Below are 25,437 nucleotides of genomic sequence, written 5' to 3'. Positions count from 1 at the left end.
GATGATTTTATAGCATATATAATTTTAATTCGAACACCTTAATATTTTAATCCTATTTTCATTATGAACTATTTTAAATTTTAAGTTTATGATAATTGTTTTCAATAATAAATTTACAACTCCTTAAGTCCATTAATTTAACGAATTTTTAATATAAATTATATTATAATATTTATATCAGTAATAAGTTAACATATGAGGTTTTAATATCATGATTGGTGAAAATTTATTTGTCACTTAATAAAAATTGATAAATATTTATTCTAATAGTTTTTTATTAAAAAATATTTCAATGAGATAAAAACCAATTTCTTAAGTCTTTATTCAATGATATGATTATCAACCTATTTAATGAGATGACTATCAACCTATCCACTCCTTTTATCAGATTCAAATAATTGAATTTACAACAAAAAAGATTTATTGGACAACGTTCATATTTAACGTTTACACATAAATCGCTATATTTAAAAAATAGCCACCAATTAAATATACACAATATTGAAATAATCATTATCGTTTTCGATCATTAATAACACAATCTATATATAGTGTCCAAATCAAATATAAAACAAAATAAATCTGCAAGATTAAATAGATGACATCAAAATTAAATATTTTTATAGAAAATAAAACATAACTAAACCTTACTTATTTCGACTCCTAATTGGAACCTTAAGAGGAAAAATCATGAAACGATAGAGTTTAGTTTTATAATAGTATATTAGTATTTAGTTGTTGTCATGCTAGTATTCAACGGATCATGCTCTACCTACCAATTTATTTTTCTTTCATTTTTTTATTCATCATGGCAACAATTTACCTTTCATTATTAAAATTATTTTCTGATTAAATTACTTTATTTATATATATATATATATATATAAGCTAACAACATTAAACATAATTAGAATATCACTATTATTAAAAAAAAAATCTCTCCAACCTCTTATCACATGAAATGTTCAAAATAGAACTTTAATAATTCTTTTACGATTATTTTGAATATTTGATCTATTGGAATTGATACTAATGCACGGGTGTTGCTATAATTTTTCAAAATCTTAGTCAAGAGATTCATAAAAATAAATTGAATGAAACATGCATGAATTTATTTTATGCACGATATTTAACAAAAAAATTAAAGAACTAAATTGTTCACAAAACATAATAAACTCATATTTTCATCTTAATAGAACTTGGAAACTTAGCATAAAATCATGGAAATCAAGTTATTTGACTTCATTTCTTGTTATTAAAAAAAAAAGGCAAATGAACAAAACAAAAGAAATTAGAGGAATCAAGATTGAAGCACTCAGAATCTTCTAATTGAATGCTGATATTTTAACAAACCTTAGGTTATAATAAAAAAAACTATGATTTTTTTTTTCTGAAATAGAATAATTTTAAAATTTGATTGGTCAAATCAAAATTGTAAACTATATCTTTATCAAAGTAATATTTTTAGGGTTTAATTAGAATGAACAAAAGAGAAAATAGAATAAAAATCAGTAATTTCAATCTCTTTGCATCCAGTGTAACAAATCCCTATCACAACAAACACAGCAGACAAATAGAAGTCACATAAAAATGTTGTTATACATATTTTAGAGACGACCAATGTGATAGAAGACATCATCCTCTCCAATAACAAGAAATGACAGCTTTTAACCAGGCCACAAGCAACATATAAATAACCATTGAACAAAAGTATCTTTGGAAATGAAGTCCAAACACTTACATTATACATTATACATAGGCCGGCCTAACCAGCTCATTCTTTGTGGGAAGGATCTTGTCCTTGTCAATGTCACCCCACAAACCATTAAGTTCTCATATCTTTTGCAAAATGCTTAACATTTCTCATTTTCCTTCATCTTTATCCTTTTTCTCCAACTCACCAACCAAAAGCTTTTCTCCAAATTAATTCTTATGGCACATAAAGTAGACTGCTGCTGTATTCTCATGGTCTTGATCACTTGGTTTTTGCCCTCATTGGCTGACAATGCTCAAGTTCTGATGAACTTCAAAAGATTCTTGTCCAATGCTGATGCTTTAAATAACTGGGGGAACCAATCAATTGGTGTGTGCAGCTGGACTGGTATATTGTGTTTCAATCAAAATTTTCATGGCTTGAGATTAGAAAACATGGGACTAAGTGGCACTGTTGACGTAGACACGCTGCTTCAGTTGACCAATTTGAACAGCTTTAGTGTCATTAACAACAACTTTGAGGGTCCAATGCCTGAATTCAAGAAGATTGTGAATTTAAGGGCGCTGTTTCTGAGCAATAACAAGTTCTCTGGTGAAATTCCAGATGATGCTTTTGAAGGCATGAAACGTCTTAAGAGAGCATTCTTGGCTGAAAATGGGTTCACGGGTCATATTCCTACTTCCTTGGCTAAATTGCCTAATCTTTTGGATGTGGACATACATGGAAATAGTTTTGAAGGAAACATACCAGAATTTCAACAGAGGGATTTCAGAGTGTTTAATTTGTCTTACAACAAGTTAGAGGGTCAAATACCAGAAAGCTTAAGCAGCAAGGATCCTGGCTCATTTGCTGGTAAGTTCACAGCCATCTCTACTCTCTCTCTTTATAGTTTTTACCAGTAGATTGTTCTTTGTAATAAGAATCGTAGATAATTTTCTTCTACATTTGAACATTATTATGTTGCAGTTTATTTTAGCCTTATTTGGAAACTTCGATTACATGTTGACATCAGTGTTAAATGTTGGAATCTTAATCAAGGAAATTTAATTATGGCAGCGACTATCTGAAGAAAACTCTTCAATGAATCCCTCCTTCATCTTTTGAATGCAAAATTGAATCAAACAGTTCATGATAATCAATTCATGGTCCGCTCCAAGTGTTCACCACTGATAACTTTTGCACTAATTTTTCTGGTGAAACAGGCAATCAAGGTCTATGTGGAAAGCCTCTAAGCCCCTGCATTGGAAGCCCCACCTCACCCCCGAGCACAGACACGGATGAACACCCAAATTCACATCCTGAAAAAGAAAACAAGGAAAAACGCGTTATTTTAACAGTTATTGTAGTGGTGGGGGTGATTGTGCTGGCTTCAATACTAGCACTTTTGATAATCCGTTACCGTCGAAAGAAACCCGAACTGGTAAAAGATGCACAACCCCAGAATGTTACTGCTTTTTCTAGCGAGTCCAAATCCATTGTTCTGACAACTGAACCCAAGAAAAGTGAAGACGGAGGGTTGAACTTCGTTAGGAGCGAGAGGGAGGGGATTGACATGCAAGACTTGCTAAGGGCCTCGGCTGAGGTTCTGGGGAGTGGCAGTTTTGGATCCACGTACAAGGCCATGCTTCTGAACGGGCCAGTGGTGGTGGTGAAGAGATTCAAGCACATGAACAACGTGGGGAAGAAAGAGTTTTTTGAGCACATGAACAGGCTTGGAAAATTGTCACACCCCAATCTGCTCCCTCTCGTTGCATTCTACTACGGAAAAGAAGAGAAGCTTTTGGTTCACGACTTCGCTGAAAATGGCAGCTTGGCAAGTCATCTTCATGGTATGACCCATTACTATCATCATTGTTTTATTGCTTAAAAATCGGAACTTTGGATCGAGTTTCTTAAAATTTACCAGACCCATTTGGGTAATGTTGTCTGTATTTGTAGGAAGAAGTGGGGTTGAGTTGAACTGGGGAACTCGTTTGAAGATCATAAAGGGAGTGGCCAGGGGGTTGGCTTATCTGTACACAGAGTTCCCCGACCAAGCTTTACCACACGGTCATCTGAAATCGTCTAACGTTGTACTGGACGGTTCCTTCGAGGCTTGTTTGGCAGAGTACGGCCTTGTGCCGGTGGTGGAGAGGAGCCACGCTCAGCAGTTCATGGTGGCTTACAAGTCTCCGGAGGCGAGCCAGTTGGAGAAGCCGAGCGAGAAGAGCGATGTGTGGTGTCTGGGGATTCTGATACTGGAGCTTTTGACGGGGAAGTTCCCTGCGAATTATCTGAGACATGGGAAGGGAGCGAGTGAGGATTTGGCGGCGTGGGTGAACTCGATAGTGGGGGAAGGGTGGAGTGGGGAGGTTCTTGATAAGGGGATTCCAGGGAGAGGAAGTGGAGAGGGTGAGATGGTGAAGCTTTTGAGGATTGGAATGGGATGCTGTGAATGGAAGTTGGAGAACAGGTGGGGTTGGAAGGAGGCTGTGTCAAAGATTGAGGAGTTGAAGGAGAGTGATGATGGTGGTGAAGGGGACAATCTCAACTCACTGTCTACCAGTCTCGATGACTTCTCTCTCTCACGCTCTACTTCATGATCAATTCATTCATCACTTCTTTTTATCTCTCACTTTCAAACTCCATTGATTTTGTATAATATCACTCACTACTATTTTATTTTAAACATCTATTGTCAAATTAGCAAGTGAGGAAAAGAAAAAATACAAATAAATTTAATACAAGTCATTTTTTCTTAACTTGTGTATTCTAGCTCAACACTTATATAATAAATTGTTGGTTGGTAATGGTAACACTTATCACAAATCATGTTTCATCTACTTTAATTTAATTTATTAAAAAAACATATAATTATAGAAAATAATTATTAAATAAGATGTCATCTTTAATAAACTCCAATAAATTTAAATATAATTCTTTGCATTAGTGCCTGCTTTGGTTGCTTTTAGCAAAATGATGGACAAATAAAGATATATGACAAGATTATAATATACTTTCTACACTTTAAAACAAATATTTATCTTAAGTTTTTAATAATTAAAACAAGATTATAAAAATTTAAAAAACACAAAGTTTTAAAATGTAAAATTATTTTATTATAAAAAAAAATGATTTAATTTTAAGAAAATTATATCCACATTTTTTTTAATGTTTCTTGTAGTTTTAAAATAAACATTCACGTTTTTTTATGTTATCAAAATCATGTTTATATTTATTTATTTATTTATGATTTGTTGTTTGAAAGTGTTAAAATCGCGTTTAAGTATACTAATCAATTAATAAATTTAATCACGTATCTTATAACTATTAATAAATTATATTTTCTGAATTTCGAGAGATTTTATGATTAACCGAGAATATAATTTTTAAAATATTATTAATATAATATTTAAATTATTCAAAAAAAATTCAATTTTATATATTTAAAAAAAAACTTATTTAAAAATAAGAATGATAAGTATCACTTTATTAAATATATAAATAAAAATTGGACTCGGTTGAAGCAACACTAAGCCCATTGGGCCTGGTCCGATTGGTGTAGATAGGGCCTGGGTCTGAGAAGGGAAAAAGCAGAAGGGTGATTTTAATGGCGCGAATATGTTTGAGCTTCACATTCCCAGAAGCACTTCATTTGGCGATTCAGCGCCACTGTAACTCCTCCCTCGTTACCTTCCCTGTAAACACTCTCTTTTCTCTAAATATGTAAGTTTTACTGTGTTCTTGTTCTTTCTACATTGCAATTCACTTGTGACATTAGCATTATTCCGTTAGAATTGTAGTTACCGTTACCGGCGAAGGGAACGATCGGTGACTGGTGGTGTTAGGGTTTTTGAATCCTCTTCTGCTAAACCTATGAGTTGGTGTGATGAGGTTCAGGAACCACGGGTTGTCATCGCACCTGGTAAATTTACATCTCATCTGTTTTTGATATTTTCTGTTCTTATTTATTTCCATCTATAAAGTTATAGTCACTTGTAAGACAAAATATACGAACAGAAAAACAATACCAAACTTAATTCTAATAGAAATATGCTGCTGTTTTTTGGTTTCCGATGGCACTGATACCAAATTCTGATTGTTATGTGCCGTTGAAGATATTTTTATTTTCTTAATATTTTATTTTTTTTGCATTACTTTACAATCAGTTGTTAATGCATTTTATTTAATTATTTATTATGCAAGTGCAGATCCTGGTACCTGTGGAAATGGTCTGGGCAGATGATATCGCTCCGCCATCCCAAGTCTGGTAATTTGAAGGATGTCCATTGTTTTATGTACTTCTCATAGTGTTTTGTTGCTTGTTTATGTAAATATTATTTATTTGATTTTGCTATCTCAATTTCTTAATGTGTTGATTAAAATTTGTTAGTTCGGTTAATAACATCATATCACACTCAATCTTGCTATCAATCTTTCTCAAGGAATTAGACTTTTATTAAGGCTTCTTGATCGTGCGTTTTCTTTCAGTTTTTACATATTTTCGCTTCTTTGATAGGAAATGCAACACAGTATCTGTTTGCAAATGGAATGCTTCAAGAACTTCAGTGATTTAAGAACTTGTATGGATCTTGGTTCTTGGGAGATTATATAACTGAAGGTAGAGATGTTTGATTTTCTTGTAAAGTATGCTTTTTGCATTGTTATTCATGTTTATATTGCGTGAGGTACCTTTCTTTCTCTCATTTATCTCTTGTCTGGAAATCTTTTTTACTTCTACTTAAAAAAATAATATTTTTGTTCCTGCTCTGCCTATGCCATGTTCTTGTACTTCTAACCAACACTTAATTTCTTTTTGAAAATCTCTTGTTCTTTGTCAGATTGAAAGCATTGTGTTTCCTCTTGTCATGTCAGTAGTCTCTACTATGTAGGTCTTGTTTGAGGGATTACCAATTAAGAATACAGTTCTATCATTCTGCATTGTTGCATCAGCAAAATACACATCTATGTTGATGCTTCATTGTATCAGCAAAATACACGTCTATGTTGATGCTTCATTGTATCAACAAAATACACATCTATGTTGATGCTTCATTGTAATCGTTAGGTGGTAATGGATTAAATTTTTCAAAATCCAATCTAAATCTAAATTCAAATAAATGGATTGGATTTAAAATTCATATCCATTTTAAATAGATCAAATTTATTTGGAATTTTTTAAAATTCATTTAAAGTGGGTTAAATCTAGATTAAATCCACTTTGTTAATTAGATTAAATTCACTTTGTCAAATACGTTAAATCCATTTTTGATATGACTCAACTTGGATGCGGACCAACTTGGCTCAACATCAACTCGGGCTCAGACCTCTCAACATCCTAAGCCTGGATCACTCGACATCCTGAGCCCAGACGACTTGACATCGGCCCGGGACCATACGACCCAAAATTGGCCCGAACCCAGATTACTCAACATCGACCCATGCCTGGACGACTAGACATCGGCTCGGGCCTGTATAAATCGGCATCAACCCGTGTCCGTACAACTCTCAGACGACTCTACATCGACATTGGCCTAGGCTCATACAACTCGACATTGGCCCGGGCCCGTACAACTCAACATCGTCCCGGGCCCGTACGACTCAACATCGGCCCGGGCCCGTACAACTCTACATCGGCCTAGGCCCATACGACTAGACATCGACCCGGGCTCTTAAGACTGGACATCGACCTCGACCCATACGATTAGAAATCAACCTGGGCCTGAACGACTCTGCATTTGCCAGAGCCCGTACGACTCGGCATCGGCCCGGGCCCGAACGACTCGACATCGTCTCGAGCACGAATGACTCGACATCAGCCCGAGCTCGAACCACTCGACATCGTCCCGGGCCCGAACGACTCGACCTCGGCCTAAACGCCTCGAGATCGGTCTGGGCCCCCTCGGATTGACATCGGCCTAGGCCCCCTCGGATCAACATTGGACCAGGCCCCCTAGGATTGACATCGGCCCAGACCCCCTCGGCTTGACATCGACCCTGGCCTCCTCGACTCGACATCAGCCCGGGCCTGCTCGACTCAATATTGACCCGGGCCCACTAAACTCAAAATCGGCCTTAGCCCGGACGACTAGACATCGGCCTGGGCTCGGACAACTCGACATCGGTCCGTGTCTGCTTAGCTTAACATCGGCTTGGTCCCGTATGACTCGGCATCGGCTCGTCTGCATCGACTCGACCCATACGACTTTGCATCGACCTGAGCCCGAACCACTTGACATTGGCCCAGACCCGCTCAACTCTAAATCGACTTTGGCCTGCTCAACTTGACATCGGCCCGGGCCTGCTCGGCTCAATATTGGCCTGGGCCTGCTCAACTCGAAATCGGCCTTGGCCCGGACGACTCGACATCGACCCGAATCCGGACGACTCGACATCGGCCCAGTCCTGTACAACTCGACATCGGCCCTGGCCCATATGACTTATCATCGACCCGGGCCCATACAACTTGACACCGACCCAAGGCGAACGACTCTGCATTGACCTGAGCTCGTACGGCTTGGCATCGACTCGGGCCCGAACGACTCAACATTGGTCGGCTCAATATTGACCTTGGCCCACTCAGCTCAAAATCAGCCTTAGCCTGGACGACTCGACATCGGCCTGGGCTTGAATGACTTGACATCGGTTCGGGCCTACTCAGCTTGACATTAGCCTGAGCCCATACAAGTCCATATATGCCCAGGCTTGTACGACTCGACATCGGCCCAAGCTCGTACAACTCAACATTGGCTTGGGCCCGTATGGCTCGACATCTCTCCATCGGCCCTGACCCATATGACTAGACATTGACTTGGGCTCGAACGACTCTGCATTGCCTCTAGCCCGTACGACTCGACATCAGCCTGAGCCCGAACGACTAGACATCGGTCCATGCCCGCTCATCTTGACATCGGCCCGAGCCCGTACGACTCAACATTGGCCCAGACCTGTACGACTCGACATCCACCCGGACCTGTATGACTCAACATCGGCCCAGGCCTGTACGACTCGACATCGACCCTAGCCCATATGACTTGGCATCGACCTGGGCCCATACAACTAGACATCGACTCAGGCTCGAACAACTCTGCATCGACCCGAGCCCGTACGACTCGGTATCGGCACGGGCCTGAATGACTTTACATCGACCCGAGCCCGAATAACTCGACATCAGTCCGAGCCCGAATGACTTGACATTGGCCCGGGCCCCATCGAATTTACATTGACCCAGGTCCGGACGACTCGACATCGGTCCGAGCCTGCTTAGCTTGACATCAACTCGAGCCCGTACGACTCGATGTTGGTCCAGGACTATATAACTTGACATCAGCCCAAACTCGTATGACTCGACATCGGCCCAGGCCCATACGACTAGACATCAACTCGGGCCCGAACGACTCTGCATCAAATCGAGCCCGTATGACTCGGCATTGGCCCAGGTCCGCTCGGCTCAATATTGGCCTTGGCCTGCTCGCCTTAAATCGATCTTGTTCCGGACGACTCGACATCGGCCTAGTTCCCTTCGGCTTGACATTGGCCAACGCTTGAGCATGAACCGGCAAGAGTAGACATTGGCCTGGACCAACTTCACTCGATATCGACCCCGACCAACTCGGGTTGACTCAATATCAGCCACTCAGCTCGACATGGCACAGGATTCACTGAATTTGTTATTCGTTTTGAATTAATTTGTGCACTACTAATTATCAGGAACAACGAAGTGAAGATAAGAAGAGTACAACTGCAAAGAAAGGTAGACAAGGAAGAAGGTAAAATTGGAGACAGAATCACACAACATTAGAGAGATGTTTACGAGGGCCTCTCGAAAGAAAAGCTAACTAATTCCATTCCCATTCTATGGAGGAAACGGGTAATCATCAGTATCATTTTCCAAACTTGCAAGTAGTGGATAAGCCTTGAGTGAGCTCTGGTTTGTACCGTCCGAAAAAGTGCTATTTTTAGATTCTATTATTATTTATTAATTTAACTAGTAGTAAAATTGGTAAAAAAAAATCTAACTCAAAGGATCGATTTGAATAATCCATAATAGAACGGATTATATTTGAAAATAGTAATTTAAATTAAAGTAGATAAATTTTAGTAGGACCTGTTTAATCTGAAGTTTAAATGAATTTTAGACCAAATTAATTTATAATTATGTTTTAGTATATTTTATTTATTAAAAAATGACTAAAATAATTTTTTAGTTTGATGAGTCTTGGTTGGACCGACACAAATTTTTCCATACTTTACCGTTGGTTTTTTCAATCATAATTAGATGTTTTTTTTTATGGAGGAGAAAAGTATCATGATTCATGTGTCATTTCCTACCGACACAGTTTTTTATGAAAGAAAGATGAGAATCAGTAAAATAAAGGTTAGAATTTAAGATACGGCCTTACAAATTTTTAGATAAGAAGCTCTATTTTCTTTCATCTCGTTATTTCTTGGACCTATAAATAAATTTGTTAATATTTTATAAAAAATAATAAGCAAATATTCTTAAACCGACCAAGATTGGTTAGTTTTTATTCTTGAACTTCACTTTCACTACAAAAATATATTTGATATCTTAGAAGTATTCAATATTTTAATAAATGTAAGAAAAATAGTAAAAACTAGTAACATGGTTTGGTTAAGTGATTAAAGAATGGAAAACCGAGTAAGTTATACGTGGATCAGGGTATCTCATATAACTTCTTTTTATATAACATTATTTTTATTAATAATATAAAAAGTAAATTCAATAAATAAACATTAAACTTAACTTACCAAGGTGAATAAAGAAAGATACAGCAATCATCAAATTGATGAAGTTATTAATTGTAAATTATCAATCTATATGGAATTTATAATTTTAACATTCAACAAGACGATTCAAAGTGTAAACATTTATTAAAGTTGTTGATAAATTAGCAAGACTTGAATCTTTTAAGCAAATGATAAAGGAGTCAAAGGTTCAAATATGATGATATTACTTTAAATATGGAATAATTGATCCTATACGGAGTTAAGGCTATCCATTTCACAAGTAAAAGTAAATTATCATGTGTTGACGTGATGGAAACATTCTAATAACAAATTAAATAATTATCAAAATTATATATATATATATATACCTTTTTTTTCTAAACATATTACATAAATCTTAATGAAAAAAAAGGGATATTTCATGATTTTTTTTTTCAACCGAACTCTTAGTTGAAAGTAGAAATTAAAAAAAAAAAAAACTTGTTTTTGTGGTTATAAATTTGTCTTGATTCTAAAAAAAAACCGCTTTAACAAGATATGAGTAATGTCAAATTTTTTAAATATATAGTAAATATGGATGAGGATGTATATTTAATCCTTGTTCTTATACCCGTTTTGTTTTAAATCATTTAGTTTGTTTCTAACTTAAAAAGCTTATTTTTAATGTTATCTTTATTGTTTTTCATTTTATCCTTTTTTTTCTAAACAATTTTCCATTTTTTTCAATTATTCAATTAATTATATATCGACTAAGTTTACTTAGATTTCAATACACTTACTCTCTCATCACAATCTCAATCATATTTTTTTTTCATATTTAATCATTGTATTGTATTTTAGAAAATATAAACTTCAATTATATTAAATTAAACTATTGATAGGACTCACATTTGATCATTTATATTTTTTAAAAATTTTATATTTGTTGTTTATGATTTGTCATGTGAAAATGTTTGATTATCATTTCAATGTTTAATCGTGTAAACTTGTTGTTGTTATTTTTAATTAAATAAAAGAGTTTGAGAGTAGATAATGTAATGTAATGTAGTGTCTTCGATTGTATGGTACTTGACATAGATCATCTATTGCATGATAAGTTAATAAAATTAAAGTATAAATAGGGTTAGTAAACGCAAAACATCTCCCAAAGAATTCAGTTATAATCTTATTTAAACATGATTCATATATTACTTGCGGAAAATGTTAATTATAAAGAGAAATTAAAAGAAATAAGAATAAAATGAATTAAAAAATATATTGGTTCTTGTTCATATGTTTTTTTTTATTAATTTTAACTTAAAAATAAACTTATCCAATAAATTATATATGTATATATATATAATTTAATTCGATGTGTTATATTTTTGACTTCATTGTGACACTGAAATTAATCATCACTAGAAACAATGATGTAAACGTTTTATTTAGATGGGTCGTGATTTCAATACAAGATACGACAAAACTTGCTAATAACAGATTATGGATCTCTCTTCCATTCCGCTGTGTTGGACTTGTGATCAGAAAACATAATCTTCAATCATAATAGACATTCTTAAGCACATTATTATTATTTTTTATATAAAATGCTTACTATGAATTTGTCATCACATAAAAAAAAGTATTATTAAAAAAAAAATACAAAAATATGGAGAGACTAGACCAAAACCAATATGTTAACAAAAACGATAGATATGTAGATTATACCTATTAATAAAGAATATAAAGAATTTTAAGAACAGATTTGATGAAAATAAATTATACCAATAAAATGATTCTCTATAAATAAATCCTAAATTAGCTAAGTTATCAGCACACACATTTTTCTTACGAAAAAAAAGTATGAGTAGCCAAATTTAATATAAAATATAAATTATAAAATAAAATCAGTTTTATATATTAAAAAAAAACTTATTTAAAAATAAGAATGATAAGTATCACTTTATTAAATATATAAATAAAAATTGGACTCGGTTGAAGCAACACTAAGCCCATTGGGCCTGGTCCGATTGGTGTAGATAGGGCCCGTGTCCGAGAAGGGAAAAAAGCAGAAGGGTGATTTTAATGGCGCGAATATGTTTGAGCTTCAGATTCCCAGGAGCACTTCATTTGGCGATTCAGCGCCACTCTAACTCCTCCCTCGTTACCTTCCCTGTTAAAGCTCTCTTTACTCTAAATATGTAAGTTTTACTGTGTTCTTGTTCTTTCTACATTGCAATTCACTTGTGACATTAACATTATTCCGTTAGAATTGCAGTTACCGTTACCGGCGAAGGGAACGATCGGTGACTGGTGGTGTTAGGGCTTTTGAATCCTCTTCTGCTAAACCAATGAGTTGGTGTGATGGGGTTCAGGAACCACGGGTTCTCATCGCACCTGGTAAATTTACATCTCATCTGTTCTTGATATTTCTGTTCTTCTTTATTTCCATCTATAAAGTTATAGTCACTTCTAATAGACAAAATATACGAACAGAAAAACAATACCAAAATTAATTTTAATAGAAAAATGCTTCTGTTTTTTGGTTTCCGATGACTGGTAATATTTAGCTTCCGATCATTTATTTCGATTTATATTCTTATTTTGCGACCAATTTCTCATTGTTATGTGCCGTTGAAGATATTTTTATTTTCTTAATATTTTTTTTTTGCATTACTTTACAATCAGTTGTTAATGCATTTTATTTAATTATTTATTACTCAAGTGCAGATCCTGGAACCTGTGGAAATGGTCTGGGACAGATGATATCGCTCCGCCATCCCAAGTCTGGTAATTTGAAGGATGTCCATTATTTTATGTACTTCTCATAGTGTTTTGTTGCTTGTTTATATAAATATTATTTATTTGATTTTTCTATCTCAATTTCTTAATGTGTTGATTAAAATTTGTTTATTCAGTTAATAACATCGTATCACACTCAATTTTGCTATCAATCTTTCTCAAGGAATTAGCCTTTTATTCAGGCTTCTTGATCTTGCGTTTTCTTTCAGTTTTTACATATTTCCGCTTCTTTGACAGGAAATGCAACACAGTATCTGTTTGCAAATGGAATGCTTCAAGAACTTCAGTGGTTTAAGAACTTGTATGGATCTTGGTTTTTGGGAGATTATATAACTGAAGGTAGAGATGTTTGATTATCTTGTAAAGTATGCATTTTGCATTGTTATTCATGTTTATATTGCGTGAGGTACATTTCTTTCTCTCATTTATCTCTTGTCTGGAAATCTTTTTTACTTATACTTAAAAAAATAATACTTCCGTTCCTGCTCTGCCTATGCCATGTTCTTGTACTTCTTACCAACACTTAATTTTTTTTTGAAAATCTCTTGTTCTTTTGTCAGATTGAAAGCATTGTGTTTGCTCTTGTCATGTCAGTAGTCTCTACTCTCTAGGTCTTTCATTCATGGAGAAACTAAGCAGCACTTTTAAGCAGAATTTTTCATCGTTATTGTTTTTGTTTCCCAACAGATGGTCGGTTGTATTTATCCACACCAATTGATCCTGTTTTCATCATGTTGCCTATATTTGAGGAAGCTAGAATGAAGGTAATAAGTTTTATATTTCTTTTGAACCATGGCAATTGGAAGAAATTTCTTATTTCTGAAGTCTTTTCCATTTATGTATCCTTGGCCAACTATTAAACAGAACAAAAGTTTTAATTTCTCACATGACACCTTAAGTATAGAACCCACCCAATCTAATAACTATAGGTTTATATCCTCAGAGAAACCTCTACACACAAAGTCCATGAAATCCCTCGTTTGTGTGGTCCGCAGAACTCCTACCATTTAGTTTTGTGAATGGATTAATTAGGTCTACATTGTATTTTGACCCTGAAAAACTACATCTCTGAACGTCACTGGTTTCTTTGAAATGCAAGCAGAAAGGGGATGATCTTGGGAGGTTCAGGCAATTAGATGAGATATTATTTATTGATGGCTATCCAGGATATATGCAGTTAATGTCTGTTGTGGAGAACTGTATGCAAGTTGTTTCTGAAGTCAAAGGTGACTATATTCTTGTACTCTTTCTATTTACAACTTCAGTTTGAAAGTTTGCCATGTTTTCTTATGATCTAAGTCATTATTGGGCAGCATCTTGGAAAGAAATTGAGAAGTTTGTTGTTGACTTTATGTTTTTTATAATGTTGATGATAGAAAAGTGTGGTGAACTCATTGTTAATCATTTTCTTGTTTTTAATTCTCATGGTCTTGTAACGTCATGCTTATGCAGAAGTTGGATCCTCAAAATTCTTCAGACTTGATGACTCAAAAGTTCTACGTTGGATGTGCTATAAGGTTTGTCTATATTTCTTTAACTGTCATTTGGTTTATATGATGTTAAATCTTCTCCCTCTTTCAGGGAAAAAAAACTAGTATAGGCTTGATATGGTATTTGCGCAGCAAAACCAATCCTCCATTAACTATTATGGAGGTATGATATTTGGTTATGAATGCCCGAACTTCATGATGTGTTTTTGCGAAAATGTAACCAACACTGAAACATGTCTTGTCGATTTCATATTTGATTGCTGATACATGTATCCACCTATTAAGCAATATAGGAAATAGTTAAATTGCTTATAGTTTGCTTTCAAACATCTACTTTTCTTTGGCTGATGTTTGACCATCTTTGATTTAAATGCTAGAAAACCTTTTACCTGTATCAGAAGTTTGTTAATTTGGTTTGTCTTATTTTAGGTTTGTCAGCTAAAACAGACACTACCCAATTTGGACAAAAACTATGCTGTTCAATCAGAGAAAGACACATGTAAAGTGTTTATTATCATTTTGTGTTCTGTTGGATAATTTTATTCTGCTGAGGTTAAATACTTCGTAAAATGTTTATCTTTCGGAAAAAAAAGATATAAATGCATTTTATATGGAAAATGGAGGCATTTTAATATGGCAATACTTTGGAGATTTATCACGGCTCTGATTGTATTGTGTCTGTACACATGGGCGACAGTGATGAGGGATACAATGACAACTTGTAGAAACTAACATTTTTTATTTTATGTAAAGGCTAAAATATTTGAGGAAAGATATACTATAATCTATAATGCATTGAAACGAATAATTGCATGTTGTGTTGTTGGTTAAACCTGGGAGATAGAAATAGGATAGTTGAATTTATCCTTTTTGTTAATAGGCTATCTATATTCTTATTATCTGAAAACATACTAATGGTTACTGTTCTCCCCTCTTATTTGAGGGATTACCAATTAAGAATACAGTTCTGTCATTCTGGATTGTTGCATGAGCAAAATACACATCTATGTTGATGCTTCATTGTAATCTTTTATTTAAATAACTGAAGCAACAATACCATCCTTGATATTAACGCTCTTGTGTGATGCAGTGATTGATGCAGTCTCTATATTAGGAGAGTATTTCAAGGAAAAGCCTTGGTTGGAGCTTTTGTGTAACCATCTTAAGTATAGCCTTTTATAATGTCTTGTTTTAAAGATTTTACCTGTATATTCCTTGTGGTGATAACTTGGAAGAGAAACCATTGAGGGGGTTGAAATAGGATTCTTAAGATATATTCCTTAAGAAGATTTTTGTTTTGCAGGTTAAATATACTCGAGGTTATTGGAAAAGTAGAAGTAAATGTTGAAGGAAGTAACTCAGGTTTATGTAACGAATTACAGGTATTTGTTGGGACGGAAAAAGAATGAGTCTGGATTTGTTATTCGTTTTGAATTAATTTGTGTACTACTAATTATCAGGAACAACAGCAAGATAAGAAGGGTACAATTGCAAAGAAAGGTAGACAAGCGAAGAAAGTAAAATTGGAGACAGAATCACACAACATTAGAGAGATGTTTACGAGGGCCTCTCGAAAGAAAAGCTAACTTATTCCATTCCCATTCTATGGAGGAAACGGGTAATCATCAGTATCATTTTCCAAACTTGCAAGTAGTGGATAAGCATTGAGTCAGCTCTGGTTTGTACCGTCCGAAAAAGTGCTATTTTTAGATTCTATTATTATTTATTAATTTAACTAGTAGTAAAATTGTTAAAAAAAAATCTAACTCAAAGGATCGATTTGAATAATCCATAATAGAACGGATTATATTTTAAAATAGTCATTTAAATTAAAGTAGATAAACTTTAGTAGGACCTGTTTAGTCTGAAGTTTAAATGAATTTTAGACCAAATTATATAAAATTTGGTTTATTTATCTTTAAAATAATGATCATAATTAGAAAAATAAATAGTAATAGTCCACGTCGAGCTGAGTCGTCCGGGTCCGAGTCGAATCGAGTCGGTATGGGCCAATTTTAAGTTGAGTCAATCCTGGGCCAAGTCGAGTTGAGTGGCTAATATTGAGTCAACCCAAGTTGGTCGAGGCCGATATTGAGCTGAGTTGGCCCATGCCAATGTCCGGTTGAGCCGGTCTAGGCCCATGTCGAGCTGAGTATTCCAAGGTCCATGTCGAGTTGAGCATGCTCGCGCCAAAGTCAAGTCGATGTCATTCGGGTTTGATATTGACTTGAGCTGGCCATGGGCGATATCCAAATGACTAGGCTATGCCTAATGTCGAGCTGAGTGGGCGAAGGTCGATAATAAGTTGAGCGGGCTTGGGTGAATGTCGAGCCGAGCGGGCTCGAGCCCTTGTCAAGCTGAGCGGGCTTGAGCGCATGTCGAGTCGAGTAGTCTAAGGTCGATGTTGAGTCGAGCTGGCCCAGGCCAAAGTCAAGTTGATGTTGAGTCGAGTGGGTTCAAACAAATGTTGAGTCGAGTGGGCTCGAACTGGTGTCAAGCTTAGCGAGTTCAGGTTGATGTCGGGCCAAGCAGGCCCAGGCTGATGTCGAGTCGTTTGGGATCGGGTCGTGAAGGAGTCGTCCTGGCCTGGGTCGATGTCGAGTTGAGCGGGCTTGAATTGGTGCCAAGCTTAGTGGGCTAGGCTGATGTTGAGTAGTGCGGGCTCGCGCCAATGTCGAGTCAAGCCAGCCCGGGTTGGTGTCAAGTCATTCAGGCTTGGGTCGATGTCAAGTAGTTCAGGCCTGGGTCGATGTCAAGCCGAGTGGGCCTGAGTTGATGTTGAGTCGTCTATGTTGAGCTTAATGGTCCCGGGATGATGCCAAGTCATACGGGCTCGAACTGATGTCAAGTCGTGTGGGCTCAGGTCGATGTTGAGCTGATCAGGTTCAGGTCGATGTCGGGCCAAGCAAGCCCAGGCAGATGTTAAGTCTTTTGGGCTCGGGTCGATGCAGAGTCATCCAGGATCGGGCTGATGTCGAGTCGAGTGGGTCAGGCTGATATCGAGTCGTCCAAGACGGGCTTGATGTTCTAATGTGCGGGCCTGAGCCGATGTCGAGTCGAGTATGTCAAGTCATTCGGACCCGGGTTGATGTTGAGTCCTCCGAGTTGTGGTCAATGTAAAGTCATTCGGGCCAAGTCTGATTTTGAGTCATTCGGGCCCGAATCGATTTTGAGTCGTCTGGTTCTAGATGGATGTTGTCGTTTGGGTCCAGTTCGATGTGGAGTCGTTTGGGCCCGGGCTGATGTTGAGCCAAGCGAGTTCAGGCCGATGTTGGGACGAGTGGGCCCAGGCTGATGTCGAGTCTTCTTGGCTCGGGTCGATGTGGAGTCGTCTATGATCGGGCCGATGTCGAGTCGTGCGGGCTCGAATCGATGTCGAGCCGAGTAGGCCAGGTTGATGTTGAGTTGTGCGGGCCTGGTCCGATGTCGAGTTGAGCGAGCCTGGGTTGATGTGAAGTCATTCGTACCCGGTGAATGTCAAGTCGTTTGATCCTGGGCTAATGTCTAGTTGTCCGGGCTGGGGTTGATGATGAGTCCTCCGAGTCGGGGTCGATTTCCAATCATCCGAATTGAGGCTAATGTTAAGTCGTTTTGGCCCGGGTTGATGTCGAGTTGAACATGGTCGGTTCGATGTCAAGCTGAATGGGCCCAGGTCTTTGTTGAGTCCTCTAGGCCTGGGCCGATATTGAGTCGAATAGTCCCAGGATGATGTCGAGTCGTACGGGCCGATGTCGAATTGTTCGAGCCTGGACTGTTGTTGAGTCGTTCGGTCCCGAGCCGATGTTGAGTCGAGCGGGTTTCAGTCGATGTCAAGTCTTCTGGGCTTGTGTTGATGCAAAGTCGTCAAAGTCCGGGTTGATGTCGTGATGAGTTGGCTCGAATCGATGTCAAGTGGGCCAGGCTGTTGTTGAGTTGTCCAGGCTCGGACGATGTTAAGTCGTTCGGACCCGGGTCGATGTTGAGTTGTTCGGGCCTGTGCTAATGTCTAATCGTCCGGGTCGGAGCCAATGTTGAGTCCTCCAAGTCAGGGTTGATGTCAAGTCATTTGGGTCGAGACCGATTTCCAATTGTCCGAGCCTGGGCCAATGTCGAGTCGTAAAGGCCCGGGTTGATGTCGAGTTGTTTGAGCCCTGACTGATGTCGAGTTGAACATGGCCGGGCCGATGTCAAGTCGAGTGGACTTGGGTTGATGTTCAGTTGTCTAGGCTTGGGCCGATGTCGAGTCGTACGGGCCCGAATCGATGTAGAGTCGTCTGGGCCTGGGCCAATGTTTACTCTTCTGGGCCTGAACTGGTGTTGAGTCTTCTGAGCTTGGGCCAATGTCGAGTCGTCCGGGCCTGGATCAATGTTGATCCGAGCGGGCCCAAGCTATTGTCGAGTCGTCTGAGTTTATGTCGAGCCTAGTGGATCAGGTTGATGATGAGTCGTCCAGGTTGGGGTTGATGTTGAGTCGTGCGAGCCTGGGCTAATGTCTAGTTGTCCGTATCGAGTCTGATGTTGAGTCCTTTGAGTCGGGGTCGATGTTAAGTCATTCGGGCTGGTGTCGATTTCCAGTTGTCCGAGCAAGGGCCGATGTTGAGTTGTCTGGGCCAGGGCTGATGTCAAGCCGAGTGGGCTTAGGTTGATGTTGAGTTGTCCGGGCTTGAGCCGATGTCGAGTTGAATGCTCTCAGGAGGATGTCGAGTTGTACAGGCCCGAATTGATGTCAAGTCGTTTGGGTTTGAGCCAATGTTGAGTCGTCCAGGCCCGGATCGATGTCGAGTCGTATGGGCCCGAATTGATTTCGAGTCGTCTGGGCTCGCGCTAATGTCAAGTTGTTCGGGCTTGGATCAATGTTGAATCTTCTGGGCTCGGGCCAATGTTGAGTCATCGGTGCTCTGATGACGAGTTGTTCGGGTTTGAACTGTTGTCAACCTGTTTGGTGTTGTATCGATGTCGAGTCGTCCAGGCCCAGGTCGATGTCGAGTTGTCCAGGCCTGTGCCGATGTCGAGCCGTATGGATATGGGTCGATGTAGAGCCGAGTTGGTTCGTGTCCAGGTTGAGTCGGCTTAGGTCCAGTTTGAGCCAAGTTAATCTGTGTTCATATCAAAATGAATTTAATGTAATTGACAATATAGATTTTAAAAAATCTAAATATATGTGATCTAGTTAAAGTGGATATGGATTTAATAAAAATTCAATTCATCACCCCCTTGTAATATTGTTTTGCTAAAAACTATACTAAATTTTTATTAAACTATTATATTTAAAATTGAAATTGAATTTTAATTATTTAACTTGAACTTTGAAAACATATTTTTAATTTAGAATTATTTTTTAGTATATTTTATTTATTAAAAATTTGACTAATATAATTTTTTAGTTTGATGAGTCCGGGTAGGACCGACACAAATTTTTCCATACTTACCGTTGGTTTTTTCAATCCTAATTAGAAGTTTTTTTATTGAGGGGAAAAGTATCATGATTCATGAGTCATTTTTGTCCTACTAGATCACCCCAGTGATTTGATATCCTCATCATTTTTTAAAGCCCTTATCTCTTCTGACCCATCTTTTTCAGATAGCTATGGAATGCAACCCTTTGTGACATTTTTATTAAATGTAGTCTCATTCTTTTAAAAATTAATATAGTATATCTTATAAGAAAAATTTAGAATTTAAGATACGACCTTACAAATTTTTAGATAAGAAGCTCTATTTTCTTTCATCTCGTTATTTCTTGGACCTATATTATAATTTTATATGGTATCCTTTTTTAATAAATTTGTTAATATTTTATAAGAAATTAAATAATTAAGCAAATATTCTTAAACCGACCAAGATTGGTTAGTTTATATTCTTAGACTTCACTATCATTACACAAATATATTTTATATCTTAGAAGTATTCAATATTTTAATAAATCTAAGAAAAATAGTAAAAAATAGTGTTCCTACCGGTTATCGAAAATGCCTTCGTGCGTCTACGTCACTCTCACATCCATAATCCTTGTGATTGCATGTGTCTTTCTTGCATGGTGAATGCCTGAAAACACAGACAAAGGGCGCTCTAGAGACCGTTTGCACTTTGACGCTCAAGTTAGTATTAGGGTAAAATGAATGTGTAACTGTAAATGTATGTGTTTAAGCGATGCAAAATGAATAGCGTACCTTGCCAAGTTTTTTTACCTTTCTGTTTATAAATTGAAACTAGAGTTTCCTCTTTACCCGAAATGGGCTTTTTTGATGGGGTGGACCTATCACTATTGTTATCCTACTCTTAGGATAACCTAGTGCGTGGGGTCCCTAACTGGAGTGCAACCTCTGGCGGGTGACCACCTGGGTGCCTCCTCGTGCACCTGATCTCTAGGGTCACACGCCTCTGGGAGTGTTCTAGCTGTTCACGTGCCATGCATGCAACTCGTTCTTGGAACGCAACCTTCACAGGTCATATCTTTCCAGTGGCTCTATACTTGTGTTACGTCATACACTCGTCATCCATTCGATGTTGAGTCGTCTGTGTCAAGGTTGATGTTGATTTCTTTGGGCTCGGGTTAATGTAGTCGTTTGAGCATTGGTTGATGTCGAGTCGTTCGGACCTGGGCTGAAGTTGAGATTTTCGGGCTCGGGTTGATATCAAGTTGTCCGGGCCGGGGTCGATGTCGAGTCATCCAGGACAGGGTCGATGTCAAGTCGTCTGGGTCGGGGTCAATGTTAATTTGTTAAGGCTTGGGTTGATGTCGAGTCGTTTAGGCCCGAGCCGATGTCAGGTTGAGAAGGCCCGGGTTTAGTGTCAAGTCGTCCGAACACGAGTCGATGTCGAGTTGAGCGAGCTTGAGATGATGTTGAGTCATCTGGGCTCAGGCCGATGTCGAGTTGTTCGGCCCCGGGGCGATGTCAAGGCGAGTGTGCCTGAGCTGATGTCGAGGTGAGTAGGCTTGGGCCGATGTCGAGTCCTTCGGACTCGGGTCGAAGTTGAGTTGTTTGTGCCCGGGTTGATATTGAGTCGTCCGGGTCGGGGCCTATGTCGAGTCATTCGGGCCGGGCTGATGTCGAGTTGTTTGGGGCCGAGTTGATGTTGAGTCGTCCCTGTTGAGGTTAATGTTGATTTGTTCGGGCACGGGTTCATGTAGTCGTTAGGGCCCAGACTGATGTCGATTTGTCCGGGCCCGGGTCAATGTCAATTTGTTCGAGCTCGTGTCAATGTCGAGTTGAACGGTCCCTCGTTGATGTCTAGTCGTTCGGGCTTGGGTTGTTTGGGTCTGGGCTGATGTGGAGACGAGTTGGTTCGTATCCTGGTTGAGTCGGCTTAGGTCCAATTCGAGCCAAGTTAGTCTGTGTCCAAATCAAAATGAATTTAATGTAATTGACAAAGTGAATTTAATCTAATTAACAAAATGGATTTAAAAAAAATCCAAATATATTTGATTAATTAGAGTCCATATGGATTTTTAATTCATTGCATTTGTTTGGATTCACTAGTAATATTGTTTTGTTAAAAAATATACTAAATTTTTTATTAAACTATTATATTTAAAATTGAGAATTTTAATTATTTAACTTGAACTTTGAAAACATTTTTTTAATTTAGAATTATTTTTTAGTATTTTATTTATTAAAAAAATTGAGTAATATAATTTTTTAGTTTGATGAGTCCGAGTTGGACCGACACAAATTTTTCCATACTTACCGTTGGTTTTTTCAATCCTAATTAGTAGGTTTTTTTGGATGAGTAAAGTATCATGATTCATTTTTGTCCTATAGATCACTCCAGTGATTTAATATCCTCATCATTTTTTAAAGCCCTTATCTCTTCTGACCCATCTTTTTCAGATATAAGAAAAATGAGAATCAGTAAAATAAATACGACCTTACAAATTTTTAGATAAGAAGATCTATTTTCTTTCATCTCGTTATTTCTTGGACCTATATTATAATTTTATATGGTATCCTTTTTTAATAAATTTGTTAATATTTTATAAGAAATTAAATAATTAAGCAAATATTCTTAAACCGACCAAGATTGGTTAGTTTATATTCTTAGACTTCATTATCACTACACAAATATATTTGATATCTTAAAAGTATTCAATATTTTAATAAATGTAAGAGAAATAGTAAAACCGAGTAACATGGTTAAGTGATTAAAGAATGGAAAACCGAGTAAGTTATACGTGGATCAGGGTATCTCATATAAGCTTCTTTTTATAAAACATTATTTTTATTAATAATATAAAAAAGTAAATTAAATAAATAAACATTAAACTTAGCTTACCAAGGTGAATGAAAAAATACAGCAATCATCAATTTGATGAAGTTATAAATTGTAAATTACCAATCTATATAGAATTTATAATTTTAACATTCAATAAGACGATTCAAAGTGTAAACATTTATTAAAGTTGTTGATAAATTAGCAAGACTTTAATCTTTTAATTAAATGATAAAGGAGTCAAAGGTTCAAATATGATGATATTAGTTTAAATATGGAATAATTGATCCTATACTGAGTTAAGGCTATTCATTTTAAAAGTAAAAGTAAACTATCATGTGTTGACTTGATGGTTGACAAATTAACTAATTATAAAAAAAAAAATTATATACATATATATATATATATATATACTTTTTTTTCTAAACATATTACATAAACTTTTATGGAAAAAAAAAAGGATATTTATCCTTTCTTTCTATACAATTTTCCATTTCTTTTTCAATTATTCAATTAATTATATATCTACTAAGTTTACTTAGATTTCAATACACTTACTCTTTCACCACAACCTCAATCATATATTTTTTCTTTTGTGCATATCTAATCATTGTATTTTACAAAACATAAACTTCAATTGTATTAAATTAAATTATTTATTTTGTATTTGTTTATGATTTCTTATGTGAAAGTGTTTGATTATCATTTGAATGTTTAATCGTGTAAACCTAATCGTTGTTGTCATTTTCAATTAAATAAAAGAGTTTGAGTGTAAACAATGTAATGTACTGTCTTGAATTATATGGTATTTGACATAGATCATTTATTGTATGATAAGTTAACAAAATTAAAGTATAAATAGGGTTAGTCAACCCAAAACATCTTCCAATGAATTCAATTATAATCTTAGTTAAACATGATTCATATATCACTTGTAGAAAATGCTAATTATAAAGAGAAATTAAAAAGAATAAGAATAAAATGAATTAACAAATATATTGGTTATTGAGTTTGATCATCATTGATTTCTTTAGTAGTTACCATCCATCAAATATTCAAAAGATAATTGAATTTAACTAAACAAACGTCAATCAAATTCAACATACTGTGATTAATGAAATAAATGTTCACAAATTTTCAAGCATTTACTTGTGAGATTTTTAGTCTTTTACTTTGAATTAGGAAAACAAGAGATTGTTCAAAATAAACGAAATCAAATTATCAACAAGCATTCAAAAATAATTCCAATAGTAATTAGAATTAAAAAGGACCATAATTTTTAGCACAATCTATTAATTGAAGAAAAATTTTGAATAACACAAAATCTTTGAATTCAATGTGAGATTACAAGATAGTCAACACAAAAATATTTAGTCTTGCATAAAAAGACAAAACAAGAGATTACAAACAAAAACTAAGGAAAGTCACAAGAACAAAGGAAAGTGACCCACCTAAACATCTTCTGTACTTAGTGTCGGGTGATGATTTTTCTTCTTTTGACTTGTATCCATTTATAAGTTTCTTTTTCTTGTAGATTTCAAATTCAAATTCTATTTCAGATATTGTTTCCAATATTATTTTTCTAAAATTTGTAGATTTTATTTTTGTGAGTTTTTTTGTATATTTTATTCTTCAATTTTTTTCTTAAATTTTGTTTCGAATTTTCCAGATTCTTTGGATTTGTTTTCAACTTTATCTAAAATAAGTGAACTAGACTTTGACTAATAAAATCCAAGTGCATTGATTCTTTCACGAGACCCTTTATTGTATTAAAACTTTGAAACTAATTAATAGTTATAGTTTAAGGTTAAATAAACTTAATTAGATAAATTTTAATTAAAATATTTGATTTATTCACAATTATAATCTGAAAAAGCTAAGATTAAATATCTAAATATGAACAAAAATATTTTCGTAAAAAACCCTAACTTTATTAACTAGCCTAAACAATTTATCTTCTATTTTTTCTTCGGTCATTTTATTTCATCTAAAGAACTCTTACTTTATTATACTATTTTTTTATATTTTCTCTCTCAACAATTCAATTAGTTTATTATTCATTACTCAAATTCTTAACATAACTCTCAATATTTACAAAACTAACATATATTATAATTATATGTAAATATTATTTAATATCATATTTTTTTATTATGATTTATCTTTTTGATAAGAAAATTATTTAATTAAGAGACTATAAATGTGTGACTGTTCCATTCTCATTCTCAATTGAAAACTGTCAATTTTAAAGGTATTTCAAAAGACACACTATATAGTATTTATATATGTTGTTTATATATCAATATGTTTTTTAATATATTTAAAGTATTCTCTTCCAAAATAATGGTCTTTTAAGATTATGAAATTAACAGAGAAATATTCTATTATTATAAATTTAAATAGGAACATCTTTAATTTCTTTTAACAACTTTTGTGATTTTTTTTAATGAAAGTGTTTCTACATTCACTTAATTATATAGAGAGGAATTATTGAAAAAGTTGCTTAAAAAAGGTGTAACGTTTTTAGAAAAATAA

The 25,437-nt window shown here is 35.7% G+C and overlaps 2 protein-coding genes across 5 annotated transcripts; both read left to right on the top strand.

The window, feature by feature from the left end:
• The first annotated feature begins 1,718 nt into the window (after nucleotides 1-1,718).
• Nucleotides 1,719-4,500, top strand: LOC137823121 (pollen receptor-like kinase 4). The gene is made up of 3 exons (XM_068628248.1): nucleotides 1,719-2,566; nucleotides 2,917-3,543; nucleotides 3,653-4,500. Exons 1-3 carry the CDS (start codon nucleotides 1,933-1,935, stop codon nucleotides 4,294-4,296), a joined length of 1,905 nt encoding a protein of 634 aa, XP_068484349.1. The 5' UTR covers nucleotides 1,719-1,932; the 3' UTR covers nucleotides 4,297-4,500.
• Nucleotides 4,501-6,258: 1,758 nt separating this feature from the next.
• On the top strand, nucleotides 6,259-16,529 carry LOC137821559 (ribonuclease H2 subunit B). 4 transcript variants are annotated; one of them, XM_068626202.1, is made up of 11 exons: nucleotides 12,479-12,621; nucleotides 12,699-12,820; nucleotides 13,151-13,210; nucleotides 13,460-13,561; nucleotides 13,910-13,986; nucleotides 14,325-14,448; nucleotides 14,675-14,739; nucleotides 15,142-15,211; nucleotides 15,803-15,878; nucleotides 16,016-16,094; nucleotides 16,173-16,529. In XM_068626202.1, the coding sequence occupies exons 1-11, from the start codon at nucleotides 12,506-12,508 to the stop codon at nucleotides 16,296-16,298; spliced, it is 1,017 nt and encodes a 338-aa protein (XP_068482303.1). In that variant the 5' UTR covers nucleotides 12,479-12,505; the 3' UTR covers nucleotides 16,299-16,529. The 4 variants fall into 4 exon arrangements, 3 of the variants coding, with proteins under 3 accessions (XP_090151406.1, XP_068482303.1, XP_068482305.1); XM_068626204.2 differs by having other exon boundaries at nucleotides 12,523-12,621; nucleotides 12,691-12,820; XR_011082825.1 differs by lacking the exon at nucleotides 15,803-15,878.
• The last annotated feature ends 8,908 nt before the right edge of the window (nucleotides 16,530-25,437 follow it).

Source organism: Phaseolus vulgaris, chromosome 9 (assembly GCF_051622355.1).
Source record: "Phaseolus vulgaris cultivar YP4 chromosome 9, ASM5162235v1, whole genome shotgun sequence".
Classification (NCBI taxonomy): Eukaryota; Viridiplantae; Streptophyta; class Magnoliopsida; order Fabales; family Fabaceae; genus Phaseolus; species Phaseolus vulgaris.
This window is presented reverse-complemented; position numbering and strand designations above follow the sequence as displayed.

Excerpts from the sequence above, each read along its gene's own strand:
- LOC137821559 (XM_068626202.1), top strand. The coding sequence starts at position 12,506 with ATGGCGCGAATATGTTTGAGCTTCAGATTCCCAGGAGCACTTCATTTG. Across the intron at positions 12,622-12,698 it reads GCTCTCTTTACTCTAAATAT|TTACCGTTACCGGCGAAGGG; the intron begins GTAAGTTTTACT and ends TTAGAATTGCAG. Across the intron at positions 12,821-13,150 it reads ACGGGTTCTCATCGCACCTG|ATCCTGGAACCTGTGGAAAT; the intron begins GTAAATTTACAT and ends ACTCAAGTGCAG.
- LOC137823121 (XM_068628248.1), top strand. The coding sequence starts at position 1,933 with ATGGCACATAAAGTAGACTGCTGCTGTATTCTCATGGTCTTGATCACT. Across the intron at positions 2,567-2,916 it reads GGATCCTGGCTCATTTGCTG|GCAATCAAGGTCTATGTGGA; the intron begins GTAAGTTCACAG and ends CTGGTGAAACAG. Across the intron at positions 3,544-3,652 it reads CTTGGCAAGTCATCTTCATG|GAAGAAGTGGGGTTGAGTTG; the intron begins GTATGACCCATT and ends CTGTATTTGTAG.